This window comes from Bos indicus, chromosome 10 (genome assembly GCF_029378745.1).
Source record: "Bos indicus isolate NIAB-ARS_2022 breed Sahiwal x Tharparkar chromosome 10, NIAB-ARS_B.indTharparkar_mat_pri_1.0, whole genome shotgun sequence".
NCBI classification, from domain to species: Eukaryota; Metazoa; Chordata; class Mammalia; order Artiodactyla; family Bovidae; genus Bos; species Bos indicus.
Genome location: NC_091769.1, coordinates 37,063,091 through 37,083,253, shown reverse-complemented (window position 1 = coordinate 37,083,253; position 20,163 = coordinate 37,063,091). Strand labels below are relative to the sequence as shown.

At 37.8% G+C, this 20,163-nt stretch overlaps 1 protein-coding gene across 17 annotated transcripts in view; it reads right to left on the bottom strand.

The window, feature by feature from the left end:
- Positions 1 to 80: 80 nt before the first annotated feature.
- MGA (MAX dimerization protein MGA) overlaps positions 81 to 20,163 on the bottom strand; it is a 148,964-nt gene continuing 128,881 nt past the window's right edge. For 14 of the 17 annotated variants that reach the window (XM_070797306.1, XM_070797305.1, XM_070797304.1 and 11 more), the window contains 8 exons: positions 18,559 to 20,069; positions 15,174 to 15,304; positions 12,303 to 12,354; positions 10,145 to 10,351; positions 8,668 to 8,779; positions 7,624 to 7,857; positions 6,477 to 6,653; positions 81 to 5,375 (listed from right to left, as the gene is read on the bottom strand). In XM_070797306.1, the coding sequence (XP_070653407.1) occupies positions 4,099 to 5,375; positions 6,477 to 6,653; positions 7,624 to 7,857; positions 8,668 to 8,779; positions 10,145 to 10,351; positions 12,303 to 12,354; positions 15,174 to 15,304; positions 18,559 to 20,069 (3,701 nt within the window). In that variant the 3' untranslated portion in view covers positions 81 to 4,098. The remainder of the gene's footprint in view (positions 5,376 to 6,476; positions 6,654 to 7,623; positions 7,858 to 8,667; positions 8,780 to 10,144; positions 10,352 to 12,302; positions 12,355 to 15,173; positions 15,305 to 18,558; positions 20,070 to 20,163) is intronic. The other 3 variants (XM_070797315.1, XM_070797316.1, XM_070797317.1) reach the window with 1 other exon arrangement.

Below are 20,163 nucleotides of genomic sequence, written 5' to 3'. Positions count from 1 at the left end.
TTTAAATTTACCCTAGGCTTAATATACAAATAGGTGCAATTATAAGATCCTAGAAAACTAACAGGCTAAACAGTTGCTCATCAATTCAAATATTTATTGAGCACCTTTACATGCAAGGCACTGGGGGACAGCTGAGACCAATGTTTGCAGTTGGAAACAGGATGGATCTGAAAACAATGCTTCCAAGACTGCTTTCTTATTTAACAAAATCTAACAGCATAGTTTACAATGACAGAATTTAGTAGAGTTTAGATTTGTCTCAAAATTTCAACTCATCCCATGGTTTAGCCTTCTCACCCTCCACACACTTCCATCCCTATTAATCAGCACTTAGCATATCTTTGTAGAGCAGTTCAGTCATATGCTACAAAATGCTACAATTATGCCTCAGTTCAAAAGTTGTATGTATCAAATTATTTCCCTCTAACTTAATTTCAAAAAAGCATTTTACTTTTTCTCCAAATGGCAGTAAGTCTATATACCTCAGCTTTAATTTTCCCTGCATCCAGCAATTCATGTTCATGGAAAATTTCATTAGCGCTAACACAACATGAAGTACTGATGCCCTTATATTTTCTTAAAAATCAACAATTCTGTGCAATAAATCTATTCTGATTCTTGGTTATCAATCATTCTCTACAAAAGTATCTGAAAATGTGCCTACTTTGTGCCTCTGTGCATTGTTTTTTGTTTTGTTTTAATCTGAGTGTGAGGAATAAGGGTCATCATTTTTCAGACTATCTTCAAAGTGCATTTACCTCTCAATTCACCTGATATCATTCCAATATCTCAACTAGTATAATCAGGGGGAAAAAACTATCTATATTACTAAACCCTGCTCCAAATAATATATGGATTGTCTGCCTTTCTTCTGTGTTCAAAACAGTTTCAAACTTGTTATAGAAAGGCCTGTTGTTTAGTATCTCATCATAATTCTGGGGAAAAAAACATTACACACAGTGATATGTATGAAGTTTATATAACTGGACTTGATCTGTTAGTGACCTTAGAGTAGTTTAATGTCTAAAGGACTCCTTTAATAAAAATTCTTTGTAAACTGTGACACTAGTTAACCTATAGCTTGCTTTAAGAACATCTATTGTCCTTAGCCACTAAGACTATGGCTAACAGGTATGTTACACCCTGCACACACTGGTACTAGGAGGCTAGCCATTCTTCACTGTAGAATGACTTCTTGAGACAAATACTTGCCATCAAGTTGTATGAAATTTCAAATTCTCCATGTAAAACATGCTGCAAAGATAGAATACAAAAAACCTCCCCCAAATGGCATGTCAGAAACTTTGAAAACAGTAAGGAATTTCTATGATTAAACTCCTTCAGTGACCATCCCAGATGTCTCAGAGCATCAGAATCCTCTATTACAACTCAGCACAAACCTAGCAACACCAAGTCCTGCTTTAATTATTGTAACTGATTTATTTCAAGTTTATACATTCTCCCACTGACCAAACTTCTTCTGTTCTTAGGTTCTAAAAAAATAGTCATTTTTCAAAAGCAGAAAAAGAAAGATATATATTTAATATATAAAAGAAAAAGCTAAATCTGACATAATTATATTCTTAAAAACATTCCATTTATTTACAGATGTATAAAAAGGCGAATTATTGGTCTACTGAGATCATGCTTCTTATAGTTAGGGTGAGAGCTCACTATCCTCCCAATTCCTCAACTCCTCACTCAACTACATCTTTCATAGTCACACATGAATTTTCATAGATCAGTTTCTCCTGGGGTAAGGTTTAAAGGGTTGGAGTTTTTGGAGATTTTTAGTTTTCTATCAAGACTGTAGGATTGTTCTTAAGACTGAGCCCTCCTCAAATTAGCCCTAACAACTCCCTAGTTCTAAGAGGTCTTGCAAACACCATTATGGGGCAGGGTGGGGGTGTTTATAATGACATCTGCAGCCTTCCTTGAACACACTGGATCATCTCTCATTTCTATCTCTGGAATCTTCCATAAACAGTCAAATATCTTCCCATCAAGAAATGAATACTACCTATTTGTCTATTTTCTTCTAAAAAAGGGAACAGTGTTCAGAAGCAGAATGGTCCTTCTTTTCCTGAGGATTACTCGCTCACTTGCCTGCTCCTTGGCTGACCCTCAAAAGCTTTAAGAGCCTTGGAAAGTCAGGAGGGAACACGAAGACAAGACAAGCAAAGAAATAATGGGAAACTGCTATACCTGGATTAAACTACTAGCATCTCCAAGGACAGTTATTAGCAGGGAAGACAGGTGCTGGATTCCTTGGCTAAGGCATTGAATGAAATCTCCTGGGTAAAGAGAAGTGGGAGGGATAATGAGAAGCTGAGGGGCACTCATCACCTACTTGAAGCTCCTTCAGTAACCTTTAGAGGTGGGAAGGCTGGAGGCTGATGAGGAGGTCAAGAAAGGCAAGAAGCATAAAAAAAAACAACAAAGAATGTGTTCCCGGTGCAATTCGCAGAGGAAACTTTCCCACCCTTTTCAATCTGTTTATTACCAGAGTTACTAGAAAGGGAACCAACCACGGAGGTAATAATTCACTGGCTAGGACCATTCCAAAGTTGGTTTCACAACCTAGTTCTGAAGAAATGCTGAGTGGGGTTTGGGATAAAGAAGGCAGGGGATGTAGAAGAAACAGCACGGCCTAGGCACAGCCCAGGCACTGGAAGCTCTTGTGTTATTGTTTCACAACACAAGCAAATCCTGTCAATGAAGACAGAACAGGGGTTACATTCCAAAATATAATTATTTAAGAAAGGCAAAATGCAGCAGCTAAATCCCAGTCTATACATTTTCAGAATAGTGATTCTTGCCCCCAGGAGTTTCCAAGAGACCCCTCAAGTGCACCATGATTATTTACAAACTAGATAGGAAACATCATTTCTATACTCAATACAAATCTCATCTTCTAGGTTGAAAACTTCAGCCTTTGAGAAATCTATGAAAACAACTATACAAAAATATAAATATCTTTTTATCTTTACAGGCTGTCAGACCTTCATACCCTGACAGCTAATGAGTGAAAAAGCTCTACAGATCATTGAATCCATGGTAGCAGATAATAAAAAATATATCTTGTGATTCAAATACTGCCTTATTTCCCTGGTAAAGAGTGCCTACTGTGACTTTTCTTTTCTTTACATCCTGTGCAGGTAACAGTGAATGAAACCTCCAAGCACCAGGAGGCTGGTTTGACTTGTGAAATACCCAGCCCCACAGTTTGTTTTGTTTTGTTTTGGCCACTGTCTCTGGTACGGGGAGGGAATGCTTATCATTTTACATGTCTTTTGAGTGATGTGATTTGTGAAAAGGGGAAGGGCTCCCTGTATGTCTACCTCCAAAAAACATATTCAAGGTAGAAATCCTTGGTACCGTGAAATGGTCTTCTCAACACCCAAACACAGTAAGGGAGAACTAGTTAATTTTTAAATCTCAAAATTATTACCTTAGTAATAAAAGCTTTTTTAAAAGCATTCCTACTTTACCAGAAGGCTTAGATTTATAATTCTGATTGAAAAGGTGAGGGAATGGAAGCTACTTAGGATATGAAAGAAGAGAAAATTTTGTTGAATGATACTAAGTCCTTCACTTTGGTATTCCATGGTACCCATCCTCTCTCCCCCTATTCTGAAACACCAACTAAAAGCTACCTCTTCTGGATCCCTTTGCACAAGTGCATCACATTCCTTGGACTTCAGACTTAAAACAACAGCTATCAGCTAAGGTTCAGTCCACAGCAACTCCTAAGTCTCAAGCAGCTTTTACTCTGGGAGGGAAGAACTAGGAACCACTATGGACCTAGTCTTGTTACAAATTCCTTGGGTAAGAGGGGCACCTCGTGTTCAGTAATGGATCGCATCTTCTTCGAGAGGATGAGGAGACCCAGCACCACAAGTGAGGTAACACATTTTAACATGATCAGAATTTCATAGTAGTTAATTTCTTATACGGAGGTCAGCACCCTACCCCCTTTCTCTACCATCATTCACCACATTTCAAAGTCAAGGATCACAGTTCCATGACACAAACAGGTGCCTGCAGAGAAAGGAGGCTCCCCCTCACAGCCTGGCTTCTGCCTGAGAACAACTAAGTTCATTTCCCTGCAGAACTTGGCGAGGCCCCAGTGTTGCCCAGTTTGGCCACAACAGGTGCCAATGTAGGCATCACCTTGCTCTCCCGGCATTCCTGATCATTCCCTGTTAAGTTCATTTTGTGTCCAACTGACCCAACTTTGGCAGCTACAGGTGCCAAACAAGGCATCACCTTGAGACTCTGACCCTCTGTATCACTGGAAGGATTAGCTACTTTTAAACCTAGAGGTGCCAACTTTGGCATGGGCCTCCACAAGGTGTCTGTGCTGCTGTTCTCTAGGCCACCCTTCATGTGTAGGACAGGGGGTGAGGACACACTTTCAGGCTCGGCAGGGACGCCAGAAGCACTCTTTCCTTCATCCCCCGCTTTCCTCTGGGAAACGAGGGGATCCTTTATCTCAGAGTCAATGACAATCTTAAGTACATCTGGTTCAGAGGCTGGTTCTGCAAGTTGTTTTTCATTCTCAGAAAAGTCATCATCTTCCAAGTGCAAGAGGAGGGGGCTGACAGAGTCACTCTCCCCTTGCACATCAGGCAATTCCTTCAAACCAGTTTCCAAGTGGCCAACCTGGAAAGTCGCTCTGTTCCCAGGAGGAAGCTTACTGATGAAAGCCCGGCGAGCATCCCCTGGGAACTCTGTATCCAGAGAGCTAGGCAGTTCAGCCAGGCTAACAGAGTCATCATTTAACTGCTGATTAAGAAAGGCAATCTCATTGAGCAGAGATGTCAGTGTCTCATCAGTATCATCCTCATCTTCCATACTAGTTAGCAGTTCACTGGGATCCAATGCTGCTTCCTCTATAGCTGATGCTACCTTTCTCAATTCCATCTCTATGCTTGAGTCTTTGAGATCTTTCATCTTTAATTTATGAAATGGAGACTCCTTTGTCTTCAGTCTCTCCCGTCTTGATTCACTCTCTTTCCATTTATGCTGACTCCCTCTGGTATCACCAGAAATCTTTTTGGGTAAGAATTCTTGTGCTTCTTGCATACTGGAAACATCAACTATTTGTGGAAAACCAGAATCTTTATGTGACAGATAAACCTGTGCTGTACCCAGTGTCATTCTGACATCTCTATGGTTGCCTCTGGAAGAGATTCTACCCAAATCTTCACAGGAGTTATCCTCACTCCTGACAGTGTTTTTCAGGTGGTCAGGTGGCTTGCCATCAGGAACTTCATGGGGGTATTTGCTGCCACTCATATCTACCAAACCTCCCTCTGTTGCCAATGATGTCACATTAACAATTCTTGGCATCATAAATAAGTCGTCATTTTCTAGGGAAGAAAAAAAAAAACTCATTTATCTATAGTGGTAAGCACTCGCTCCCATTCATACCCAATAACCATCTCAAAGGAGTTAAATTTTCACCGTCTACTTTTAGCAGGAAGATGAAAGGAAATGCTAGTTTTTCAAATTACAGAGTTAGCCTAACAAGAAAATAGGTAAAATTTAACCAAAAGACACACTGATATTCCATCATTAATAAAAGTTCTATTTAATTTTTTAATATAAATGTTCCCCAAGTTTATTTTTTTATCCTGAGGCAGACACACATCTTGATTCTGTTCACCCAATAACTGCTACTCTGACAGAAAGATGAAGCCCTAAAGGCAGCACTCTAGGAAGATGACTCCTCCAGACTGGGTTTAGCAGTATTAGTATTGGTAAGGATATCCTTTTACCTTAACAGCAATTTAGGTTTGTAAAACCTAAATGATCAAAGTAAAATTTCCTTTTCAACTCAACTCCTCACTGCCAAAAGAGAGAGTGCTCCAACTTTATCAGGTTGGTAATGTAGGAGTGTACCATCTTTGAGTACAACACAAAACTGATACATATTTATCAACACCAAAACTATAATAATGACTCCTCACATTCCTTTTACTTTCACATCTTTTAAATTCTTTCCCTAATTAGAAATTGGGCTTCCCAGGTGGCGCTAGGGGTGAAGAACCCTCCTGCCAATGCAGGAGACATAGGAGAGGAGGATTTGATCCCTGGGTAGGAAAGATCCCCTGGAGGAGGGCATGGCAACCCACTTCAGTATTCTTGCCTGGAGAATCCCATGGACAGAGGAGCCTGGAGGGCTACAGTTCATAGGGTCACAAAGAGTTGGACACAACTGAAGCAACTTAGCACACAATTAGAAATTAGGAGAGATCACAAAATAGTTCCCATCCCCAGGTAAAAAAAAGACCAATCAATACCACAGATAGAGCCAAACGTTCTAAAGAGAGAACCCTCTCATACAGACTTGAATACAACAGCTCTTTATTACTATAGAACACATTCAAAGGCTTAGGCTTTCTCTATCACTTTGAGATACCAGAGATAACTCTTACACCACCCATTGAAGACAACACTTAAGACAATACCTGATTGAGCCACAGCACTACTGGCAACTTGAGGTTTCAGATCTCCTTCTAAGAGAGCAGGAGAAACAGTAACCACTGGTCCTGAGAATAGGGGACCTTTCAAGGTAAGCAATTGCCCTTGTGGAGTCATCACAATGTTGGCAGAGGTGTGTGGAGTATTAGAGGGTGAGGTATTTTCTGTAAAGAAGATCAGAAATTAGTTAAGGATAAAAGACCTTCAATTAATGCTAGTGTACAGCCTAGCAATTGTAGGAGACATGCCTAAAACCACACTCTGACTTAAAAAGCAAGACATTTCAAATTTGTTGGGGAACTTCAACTTGCAATTTACTTTTTGAATGCTTTTTCAGTAATGGTTACCTATCCACTGATTCTCTTAAGGGACAGAATTTTATTTTTGCTGAGGAACAGAGCTACGGAACCACTTTTTCAACGGAATGCTTCTGATGGTCTTGCTGGTGAAGCAGGATGAAGGTACACACTATTTTATCCCTAGGTTTGCTTTCCTATAAACCTCTAAGAAACTACTTCAAGTTTTTAGACCTCAGTTTTTCCATCTGTAAAACAGGGTGACTGGACTAAATGGTCACTAAAGTCCTTACTTATGTACCAATAACATCACTTGAATGTGCAATGTGAAAACTAACTCATATTTTAGTATCCATCTCCACCTTCTTAGCTGATATAACAAACCAGATTTCCTTGGTTCCTACACTTGGCTATCCAAAGAGTAAAAGAGTAGAAAAGGATATACCATTTTCAGAGGATATAAACAAGTAATGTAAAGTCAACATAGCCTCACCTTCAAAATCATATAGGACAGAGTAAGAAATCAAAACCAATTTACTTTGTTCCTGTATAGCAATTCATTGACAGACTGCAATCTGATTAAAAAGAGCCTGGTTAACAAAAATAAACTCCTACCAGAAATTAGTCTTATATATTACCATGATGGATAACTTATTAGGATTTGCTTGAGTGTGTAAAGCTAGAAAATGAAATACAATGTAGTTAATATTCTGCTTTTAATACAACTCATCTTTCATCTAATTAAAACTAAAATTATGGCCAAGATTAGATGTTCAGTTCTTTAAACTAAACTAAATGTTCATCTGCATCAAGGAAAGCAAAGAAATGTCCCTCCTACCTGTGGCCTGGTCTTTTTTTCTGGAAAGAATCAAAGGCTTCCCCTTTCTGTTATTTATAAACATCTGTCCGAGATCTACAGATGATACAGAAGCTCCTTCCTGCTGTTTGCTAGTTCTGGGAGACACGTCAAACTCATCTGACCCCATCTTCTTTTTTCTCTTTTGTGCCTCTACTGCTTGTTGTTTTGCATAAATATACTCTAGCTTCTTCAGGACCACTTCTTCTGTCTTACCTACAGGTTGAGAGGGAATAAACTGTCACTCTCTATAAGACCCCATCAGCAGATGAATGGATAAGAAAGCTGTGGTACATATACACAATGGAGTATTACTCAGCCATTAAAAAGAATACATTTGAATCAGTTCTAATGAGATGGATGAAACCGGAACCTATTATACAGAGTGAAGTAAGCCAGAAAGAAAAACACCAATACAGTATACTAACGCATATATATGGAATTTAGAAAGATGGTAACAATAACCCTGTGTATAAGACAGCAAAAGAGACACCGATGTATAGATCAGTCTTATGGACTCTGTGGGAGAGGGAGAGGGTGGGGAGATTTGGGAGAATAGCATTGAAACATGTATAATATCATATATGAAACGAGTCGCCAGTCCAGGTTCAATGCACGGTACTGGATGCTTGGGGCTGGTGCACTGGGACGACCCAGAGGGAGGGAGGGGAGGGGGGAGGGAGGAGGGTTCAGGATGGGGAACGCAGGTATACCTGTGGCGGATTCATTTCGATATTTGGCAAAACTAATACAATATTGTAAAGTTTAAAAAAAAAAAAAAAAAAGACCCCACATAATAATGAGAAATAGAGTCCAGTTGATTTAACTATATCCCCCAAAACTATGGCAGTCAAGAGTGATTATAATCGAAAAAAAAAAAATGTCCCACCCAGTCAAAAGACAATTCTGATGGTAATTCTGGGAACCAAGACTCAAATGAAGTAGTATTTGAAAGATCTACTAAGTATTTTCCTTACTAAAGCTGTATTTATGGCCTTTACCAGAGATCGTTCACCATTATCTCACCTGAAAGTGAAGATACTTTCCGTATCAAAATATTCCGTTTGCGAGTCAGGAGATTCTTCTGTCCTATTAACTTGTCTGCCTGATCTGTTAGCCCCTGAATTTCACTGAATGCCTAGAAGAGAAATAGTAATATCATGTCCATCAATTTTCTTTTTCTGAAAAACAGGTAAGGTCTACACAAATTTCTTTAATAAAAACTTTTAAATCTAATATTTTAGAGAACTTTATAATATCATTTAAAACCACTTTTATTGTTTTACAAACTTATGGTTACCACTGGGGAAACAGGTAGGAGGTATAATAAACTGGAAGACTGAGAATGACATATACGTGCTACTATATATAAAACAGATAACTAATAAGAACCTACTATTTATAGCACAGGCAACCCTATTCAATACGCTGTAACAGCCTGTACAGGAAAAGAATCTAAAATAGAGTGGATGTACCTATATATACATGTATGGGCCACCCTGGTGGCTCAGTGGTAAAGAATCTGTCTGCCAATGCAGGAGACACAGGTTGGATCTGTGGGTCGGGAAGTTCCCCTTGAGAAGGAGATGGCAACCAACTCCAGTATTCTTGCCTGGGAAATCCCACGGACAGAGGAGCCTGGCGAGCTATAGTCCATGGGGTTGCAAAGAGTCAGAAACAACTTAGGGACTAAACAACAACAATGTATATGTATAACTGGTTCACTAACCAGCTAACTAACGTACTAACACAACATTGTAAATCAACTATACTCTAATAAAAATTTAAATAATAAATTATACAAGTGGAAAAAAAAAAGTCAATTCCAAAAAGGAGGCTTTTCTGGCTTCTACTTCTAGGGAAAGTGATTATTTACAAAGAGCACCACTGAGTGGTATTTTCACTACTGCAAGGAGATACAAAACATTTTACTCTGCTTAGATTTTAATAATCAGCTTTAAAATCAACTCCTACTCTAAGCAAAATCTGGTTGAAACCACCTTGTTCTAGAGGGATAAAATGCTTGCCTTATACACTTCCAACCTTTAATTATAAGCAACTGAAACAAAATTACCTTAGCTATTATTCTACATGCAAAATTAAAACTTCTGCTAGCTTGAATACTATAGTTTCCTTTAAAGTGACTGTCAACCATTTAGAAGTATGTCAAAATAGTAGTTGTCTTGTGTCTTTCACCATAACAAACTTTTCTAAGTGCTATGGAAAACAAGTTTACACAAATTGTTGTAAATAGAGTTTATCAGTTTCTAACTTTATTTTAAAAATGAATAATTAACTCTGCTGGTTCAGAATCTGACTTTCAATGAAAAGCAACTCTGATTGAACATAAGAATTTTCTTCCAAAGGGAATTATTGGACACTCACTAGTCCACATTCAAATGATAAACACAAGTTCTATTTCAATTTTCTTCCTTTTCCTTTTATGTATCTAAAGAAGATTCTTTTAGTCAAGCTCTTATTCGTCTGTCATTTACACACTTACCCTAGTAAGAATGAGACTTTTGGAAACCTTCGAAGAATGAAGTAACCCCAATGTGATCTTCAACTTCTCAAAGAGATCTCTCATTTCACCACGGCGGCGGCGCTCATTGGCAGTGTGTGTCCGGCGATAATATGCAAAAGCTTCTGCTTCTTTCTGTAGTTTTTCACTCCAATAATCAGGTTTTAGCTTTAGAGGAACTTGTGCAGCCTATCCAAACAAAAGATTGCCTCCTAAGTATCTTTCACATCTACTCGCTTTCCACCACACCAATGGCACTGTTCTATATCAGACACCAACCATCTTCTGCCTAGAGTATCTTAATAGCCTCTCAGTTGGTCCTCTTACTACCAGTCTATCTTTTCTCCAAATCAACAGTGTAAATTCTAAAACATGCTAATGTGATATCACTTCTCAGCTCAAATATCAGCAGTTTTCAAATGAGGGATTGAGAGAGGGACTCTAAAAAAGCTTATGTGTATAATTTATTATTGAGAGTTGTTTTTATGACACAAATTACATGAAAAACTTGACTAGTGGAAAACAAGTTTAAAATGTTTTCTTAAATACTGTAAAGACCCTTTACAATTTGGGAAAGGGTCAACTGCCACTCTTCCTAAATCACTGTTGTCTCCAACCATTCCAAAGTGCTGTAAATTTCCTAAGCACTCTATAATCCCACACCTCCCTGTCATTACACAGGTTGTTGCCTGCACCTATCCCTTTCCACCCTCCTTTATGACTTCACAATTAAATGCAAACCTTTGCATTTTTCAGGAAAGTCTTCCTTAACTCTCAGGATGCCTTAGGCTTCCTTTCTCTCTTATTTATTCTAATTCTATTTTTAAATCATTTAAAGAAGTAGTAGATGCATACCGGGTTTAAAATACAAAAATGTAAAGAGCTTATAATGAAAAGCAACTGTGCCTTGCACGTATACCTGGATCCTTAGAAACAACCCCTTTTATTCTTTGAGTTGCTTTTTCTGCTTCTTAAGTCTATATCCTAAGTTAAAAACAGTATTTTTAACTATTTACTTCCTGCTATGCAGAAAAGAGTCCCTAGAGTCCCTTGGACTGCAAGGAGATCCAACCAGTCCATTCTAAAGATCAGTCCTGGGTGTTCTTTGGAAGGAATGATGCTAAAGCTGAAACACCAGTACTTTGGCCACCTCATGCAAAGAGTTGACTCATTGGAAAAGACTCTGATGCTGGGAGGATTGGGGGCAGGAAGAGAAGGGGACGACAGAGGATGAGATGGCTGGATGGCATCACCGACTCGATGGACTTGAGTTTGAGTGAACTCCGGGAGTTGGTGATGGACAGGGAGGCCTGGCATGCTGCGATTCATGGGGTCGCAAAGAGTCGGACACGACTGAGCGACTGATCTGATCTGATCTGATCTGATGCAGAAAAGAATTCAGTTCACCACTCTCTTGTATCTCACCATCCCATCTTCCTAATACAGATAAATCACTTAGTTCTTCTATTGATCCCTTTGGAGATATAATTCTATTTCCATTTCTCATTTCATCCACAATAGACAGTGTCTCTGTAAAACGAGGGTATCCGTACTTATATCCTTTCATTTCTTCTGCCCTCTTTTATCTCCCAATCTGTAATTTGTACTTATATATTTTTCAAAATTGAAATTAATTCCTCCACAGTGTTAAGTAAGGATAGAGAAAATCTTGCTTAATCATGGTACCATGATATCCTACACAATATATTAAGAAAATCAAAGAAAATTTATAATCTCATTGCTCCCTGAATTGCCAGCCATTATTTCAGATAACAAGTAATTTTTTAGGTCACTGGAAAAATCAGGAGTCTAGATAAGAAAGAATGCTAGCCTATTTCACATCACATCATCACATTATACAATTAGTTTTCAAATAAACAAAACAAGTTTCACAAATTCCATGCCCATTTTAATTCCTCTAAATTATTCTATCAACTAGGTGGGGTGGGCGGGTAGAATTAGGAAAAAAAAAAACAGTAGTAGTGTAATTTCATTAAGGGGGGGTAGCTGATTATATTAACTCATTGGTAAAAGCAGCCCTGAAAAAAGTCATAATTAATGTAACTAATGTTTTACCTGTAAGGACAAATGTTATCAATTTTATTAAATGAGCAATTATCATTAAATATTCTGTAAATACCTTTCGACTCCTTTCAGTAGCTTTTTCATCTGCAGAGACAGGCGTACAGCACCTAAATAAAGACAGTATTTTCCAAAGACTTATCAAAATTCAATAATCTAAGACCTATTTCAAACCACCCCTAATTGTCTAAACTGTGACTGGCTTATTTTCCCATAGTCCCATTTGTGACAGTATGATTTATTCAACAATATCCTTTTTTCTCAAATTCTCCCAAAAAAACCTTAAAACTTCAAATTACATTTTTCAATTGTGAAATATTTCAAACATGTAAAACTGTACAAACAAAATACATAATCAACATCCAGGTATCTGTCATTCAGCCTAAGAAATAAAATACCCGCCTTCCTTCCTTCTCATATAGTTCTACTAGGAATGTAACTGATTCATCTTGAAAAAGAAAATATTGTGTAGCATTTTAAACATATGTAATGTGTATCTTTCTTCAACTGATTTGTTTCATTCAACATTACATATGAGATATGTTAATACTTGTAGTTTGATCATTTTAACTGCTATATAGTATTCCAAAGTATAACTTCTCTAAATTTTATTTTTTTAGTATGTTAGTAATTATTTACATTGCATCCAAATTTTCACAATGGCAAATGCTGGAATGGACAACCCCACACATGACCCCTTATACATGTGCGTGAACCCTTCCAGAATCTATATCTAGGAGTGGAACTGATGGATAGAAGAAATGCATGCACATCTTCAACTGTAGTCACATCGCACTGCTCCCCAAAGAGGTAATAATAACTCATACCCCCACCCCACCTGTAGTATGTTCCCATTGTTCCACAACTAGACAATATTATTTCAGAAATCTCAATTTATGCCAAACTTCTGGGTACAAATTTGTAACGTCATTATGGTTTAATCTTTATTTCCCTTAATTACTTGTGAGGGGGGAACAAATTTGTGTATGTTTATTGGCAGTCCAGGTTTCCTCTTCTGTGAACTGCCCACAATATCCATTACTTACCTTTCTATTGGATCATACTTTTCTTTCCTTTTTCTTTAAAATTTACTTAATCTTATTTATTTCTTTTTGGCTGTGCTGCGTCTTCATTGCTGCATAGGCTTTTCTCTAGTTGCAGTGAGCAGGGGCTACTCTAGTTGTGTAGTTTGCAGGCTTCTCACTGCAGTGGCTTCTCTTGTGGAACACAGGCTCTAGAGCACGGGCTCCAATACTTGCAGTACATGGGCTCAGCAGTTGTAACTCCTGCACTCTAGAGCACAGGCTTGATAGCAGTGACCCATGGACTTAGTTGCTCCAAGGCATGAGGGATCTTCCTGGATTAGGAACCAAACCCATGTTGCCGGCATTGGCAGGCAGATTTTTACCAGCAGGGAAGCCCGTGGATCACCGTTTTCTTATTGACTTGTAAGAATTATTTTATATCCTTGATACTAATCCTCTAACACATATTGCAAATATTTTCCTTACAGTCTGAAATCACCTTTTTACTGACAGAAATTTTTAACAATCTGTTCCTTTACAGTTTGTGCTCTTTAACTGTTAATTATTCCTGGCCCTTTACTATTCCAGTCCATAAAGATGGAATCTGTTTATTGAAATCTTCATCAATGTTTGTTTGTTTTTCATTTTTTCAATGTCTTTCAATAACATTTTATAAAAGTCTTACACAATTTCTATCAAAAAGTTGTGTAAGACTTTTATAAAATATTATTGATTCTATCAAAAATCCCAAACAGCTTTTTTGTATTTTTAATTTTTTTTTGTTTATTGCTATTGTTTTAGAACTCAATTTCAGTATACTGAACTTACATCCTGCAATATTACTGAATTTAAGTCTAATTAAGTTTTTAAGAGATTTAAATTCTTTCAATCATAACCAACAGGCAACTGAGGTGTTTTGTATGTGCTCAGTCATGTTCAGCTCTTTGCAACCCCACGGGCTGTGGCCTGCCAGGCTCCTCTAGCCATGGTTTTCTCCAGGCAAGAATACTAGAGTGGGGTGCAATTTCTTACTCCAGGGGATCTTTCCACCCAAGGGACTGAACCTGTGTCGCTTGCATTGGCAGGAAGGTTCTTTACCACTAGCACTAACTGGGAGTCCAGGTAATTGAAGGACCTTCCAAATAGCCCTGGAGTGAAGAAAAATACCACCATATCCCTACCTTAGACTTTCTCACTAGGAGTGAAGAATTACTCTTTCTCAACTCATTGCTACTTTAGGTAGCTGATGATATAATAACTTGAAAAGCACAATGTCTGGCACAAAATAACTCTTACCTTCTTTCTCTCATACCCCAATTCCTAATCAATATAAGGTTTACTAACGCATAACATTTTTTTCCTAAGTCATCTTATCATTCTGTGTTTTCATCTCATCAGCTGAACAGGCAGAAAAATTTTTCTAACTGTACCTCACCCGTTCAACTAGCAAAGTAACCACATTTAGAATTTACAACTGTATTCTTAAAAGATAAAGAACTTTATTGAGTAATCCACTGTGTCAGTTATGCTAGTTATTTCATATATTATATGATTTAATGCCTTAAAAAAGGGCATTTTCCTCATTTCACAGGTAAAGAATCTAAGAGTCAGAAAGATTACACACTTGCCCAAGGTTAAATAGCTACAAACTAGCAAAACTAGTATTTTAATGCCAATGTATCAGGCTCGGAAAGCATGTTATTCACATTTATATACTGTTTCCTAGCAATAACAAGGAAGTTAATTACCTCTGAATTTCAGCTCCTTTCCTCATCTACTAATAAGATAAAAAGCTAGAGAAATAAAGGAAGTATGTCAATTACCCAGAACTCTTGACTAGAACATTCAGTTTTGCTTATGGTCACAATACAAGAAATAACAATCCAAAGAAAAATAAGACTTACGGCTGTTTCAAAATCTCTGTATGGACAGCTGTGCTCTTCATGTGGGCGATTTTAATTTCCTCAGGGAGCTCTTCTACAGTCTCAATGTCCACTTGTTCTTCATCATCCTCAATGTATTCTATACAGTTATTCTGAAATACACCAGTCCAACAGTAAATAAAGCATTGGGAAGCAAGCACACCTAAATTTTTCAACTGAATGTTTCCCTTATAAAGCCAACCAGTGCCAAACATTGATCTTAAACCATGAGTACTAATAACCCTAAATCTGTTAATCTTAAAATGGAATTAAGTCATAAAGACAGCATATGGTTAGGGCTAACAACCAAGAACTACATTATAAATCACACTGAGTTGGCCAAAAAGTTCGTTCAGGTTTCTCCGCAAGATGGTATAGAAAAACCTGAACAAACTTTTTTGACAACCCAACAAAGATTAGACTAAAGAGACAGAGTCTCCAAAGGGCTGTGCTGATGCTTCAATATTACTGCAAGTGGACAAATTCAAGTACAGATATATTAAAGCTGCATAAATCTAAAGATTAAATAGCAATCAAATAAAACGTGGTGAGGGAGAAGGTAGAAAGCAGAAAAACTCAAGTTCTAGTGTAACAGTGCTTCATGGTTAACCCCATATTAAACACCCACAAAAACACATTCAAGGCAGATATGCAAACAGAATATAGCCCAATCTTCTAAGAATCTCAATCCCACAGAATGAGAGCTTTTGAAGAATTTCAGATACCAAAAGAAGCCCAGGCTTGCTGTACTGCTTATTATACCAAAAGATGAGTCAATCAGTAAGCATTTATTGAGCACCTACCAAAGAAACTCACAACAGAGGACTATAAGAGGGACTTCTCAGGTAGCACTAGTGGCAAAAGAGCTCATCTGCCAATGCAGGGGATTTAAGAGATATGGGTTCGATCCCTGGGTCGGGAAGATCCCCTGGAGGAGGGGACAGCAACCCACTCTAGTGTTCTTGCCTGGAAAATCCCACGGACAGAGAAGCCTGGTGGGCTATGGTCCATAGGGTCACTAAGAATCAGACACAACTGAAGTAACTTAGTATGCATATAAACTATATGGATTATGGGCTATGCAGATAGAATTTCTAAGTCCACCTTTAAAAATAGTGTTTATTATGCCAGAAACTAAACAGAGAATATGTCATCTGTAACTGTACTGTACCAAAGAAGCACACTCAAAATGAAGCATCCCTATCACTTTACTAGCTCTATTTTAATCTCACCAGAAAAACTACTTACTCCCAAATTAGAGGCTCCCTATGGCTAACAGACATAAATGACTCAAGTCATCATTTTTTTTTTCAAGTCATCATTTATGATCCCCAATTTAATCATCATCTAAATATTGTGTATTAATCAATGCATATTAAAATTAACTTTGGGAATCTAAACCAACAGAAGCCCAAAAGTTTGAATACTAATGTAGACAGATGCTTTATAATATTTAAACTGAAGAATATGTAATTACATGGCTTTAATTGGAGGCTTTGTAAATAATATCCAATTAACTTAATTGGGGAAGATTTAAATTAAAAAGGTTATTCACAACTTTCCTTACACTATTCCAATACAATGCTTAACAGGCATAAAGCTATCATAGGTGTCAAACATATACATAAATACAATGTAGAATTTAAATTTGAATGCCCTTACTTTAAAATGGCCAGTGTACCTGTCAGATTTCCCATTTGAAGTTCAAGCAATGCCACTCTGTATGACTAAGACACTCTAAAGGTTCCATTAAGTCAGTTCTACTGATAGCAATAGTTTTCACTGATTTGTTTGTTTGTTTGTTTTCACTGATTTTAAAGCAGGACTGTTTTTGACTTGTGGTTGCCAAGGGGGAGAAGTATTGAGTAAAGGATGGACTGGATGCAAACTATTATATATAGAATGGATAAACAACAAAATCCTACTGTATGGCACATGGAACTATATTCAATATCCTGTAATAAACCATAATAGAAAAAAATTTAATTAAAATAAAGCTGGACTGTTTTTGGTCTGATGCTTACCTAGGCTGACTTATAATGAGACTGCAAAAAGTGCAACAAGATTGGCAATCTAACTCCTAAACTACCTACAGATGTAAGTCCTCAAAAAGGATAAGGTTATAGATAGAATGCAAGGCAAATGCATATAGAATTATCCATCTCATTTACAAATGAGACAGTGAGGTTCAGAAATAATGACATAGAAACATTTCAAAACGTAGACATTTTAGAATTTTAAAATATAAACCTTTTTGCTATATTTTATTTGCCTAAGACAGTTAGGCATTAACGGAGGAGGACCAGGTAACACAGAGAACAAATGAATCTCAAAAGGAGTGAAATTCTAAAACTGCCATGCAAGACAATCATTGCAAAGGGCCGTATTATCTCAATTTCGATTTCAAGATACCCCACAGGCAGATGACTATAACCTCCTTATGTTTTACATCAGGGGAAGGGGACAGCACACCACAGCCCCCCATTTGTTTCTGTAACTGAGGTTTTTACTGGAACACAGCCACACTCATTCACTTACTACTGTTTATGGCTGCTTTCCCTCTATAGCAGCAACTGAGTAGCTGCAAAAGCAAGTCATCTAGCCTGCAAAGTCTATAATATCTACAAACTAGCCCTTTACAAAAAAGTTTGCCCAATTCCTGCCCTATATCATACTGATGCTCAATTACTTAGCTCAGCAAACACAACTCTACACAGAAGTCTATGAAAATGGCTTCGGCAAAATTAAAAAATAAAAATAAATTATAAAGGTCAAATTACAAAGGAAGATGACCAGAGGTTAGAATACAAATTTTAGACACTAATTATTTAATTTTAGGAGATGGTTAGAAAGCAACTTTAGGCGGGGTGATAATAAAATACTAAATGATGTTTTTCATTTCTCTCCAAAACAAAAAACATCTCTACAAATGCTGACAAATTATCTTCCAGTTCTAAGGCCACCCATTCCCTGCTTCTTATATATATCTACCAGATAAGCTACAATAACTTTGCATAAAAAATGTGAAAAAAACTGAGATCAAATGGGAGTAGTGATTTTAGGATTTTTTTAAAAAATAAACAAAACAAAAAACCTAATTTGATAGGGACTCTCAAAGCATCTATTCCCCCAAGGCTTAAACCAGCCTTCCTGTATAATATCAGAGAAGTCTCAAAACACAATATAAGCTCAATAAATGTTACCTGACTGACACAGCCTAAAAACTACAAAGTCATTTAATCATGATTTAAACCTAGGCATCCAATTGAATGTATTAGGTCTTAAGTTATCTTCTGGAAAAGCTATTGTCTCTAATGAATCATTTAAATTCTTGAGGTTTCAGTCACAACAAAAATGGGCTCACCACCTTTTCTACATCATCAACCTCCTCACTCTGGTAGTCAGAAACAACATCCACAATCTCATCAATAGAATCATCAGTTTTCTCATTCTCATCTTCTTCGTCTTCCTCTTCCAACTCCAAAACAGTGAAGTCAGTACTGCTTCTGCCACCCGTCTTCTCTTGCTTTGGTTTTATCTGTTCTCCTGAGAGCAGTAAGTGACCTTGAAAATGTCCGTCCCCTTTGCTCCCTTTGGCAGCTCTCCTAGGGACAATGGAGAAGGTTGTAGGACTAGAAATCCTACTCCAAGAATCACATTCAGTTTTTAAAATTCTGGCATTCTCAGTAGTTCCACTTTTTCCAAGTAAATCAGAGATACTGTGTTCTTGTTGAAACACATCTGAATTTTCCTTACAAGTTTTTGTTTCTTTAATTAATTGCTCATTTGTCTCATTCTTGCCTTCTTGTGAAGTTCTAACATATTTCTGGGCCAAAGGGCCCTTTAAGTGTTTTCTCCACCTCTCCTTAATGCTGTCCTTCTCCAGAGACTCTCCACATTCCTTCTCCTTGGCCTCTGGCTTTGGATTAGATTGCTGCTCCGCAACTCTACTGCCTGAAAATTCAACTTTGCTTTCTTCTTTAGAGATAACTGGAAATTCATTTGATTTTTCCTCTGGATTGTCTAAGCCTTTCTGCTGTTCCACTTTCACATCACCAAGTTTTTTAAGCTGCACATTATTCACACTTTGGACTGTCATGTTACTGGCTCTTCCAGAAATGGTCTTAACTTCTAGAACAGTCAGTTTTTCTTTGGAACTGTTATGGTTCCTAATCCCATATTCTTCCTCAACATCTTTATAGTCTTCACCTGCGTGTGAGCCAGTGCTACAGACATGCTCAGAAGGTTTAACAGCTGTAGGCCCTTCTTCTATAAGGGATTCTTCATCTAAATGATCACCCCTATCTTCCAAGGAATCATTCAGAGTTTCTTCTGAGACAGCAGCTCCTGAGTTTTGTTTTATTATATTAGTCTCAGGCTCTACAGCTTCTCCTGACTGCAGAACCTTCTTGGTTTCTTGTTCTCTTTTTAAAAAGCTTGTTTCATCTTTCTGGTCTGCATTCTGAGATTCTCTTTTCATCTGAAGTGAAGCAACATGTTGAAGAATGGAGCTGGGAACAGGCTTTTGTCCTGGGAGCTGCAACAAGGCAAAACTACCAGACTGGAGAGGAATAAGACTGGCTGTACCAACAGGCTGCCCTCCTGAACTATAAGTTATTTTGGTTTCAGAGGCTGTTTTACTTGTGAAACTGTGTGGTTCAGGAGGGGAAATCCTCAGAGTCAATGTACCAGACTGAGACACAAAATTAGGTCCAGAAGAAAGCAATGATGGTGCCTGAGTGATAACATTCATTGCTGGAGAAGACCCAACAGCCTGAATTACAGGATTCACAACGGAGAAAGCAGAGGGCGAAGCCGAAGAAGGTGGAGTCTCTGATGGTTTGGAAGGAGTGGGTAAACGGATTCCCATCACAGACCCTGGTGAGGAAAAAAAAAGCATTTTAAATCACCATTGCCCACATCAAAGACTTTCAAAGTACGTATTTTTTTCCTAACAGGTGATTGATTTCAA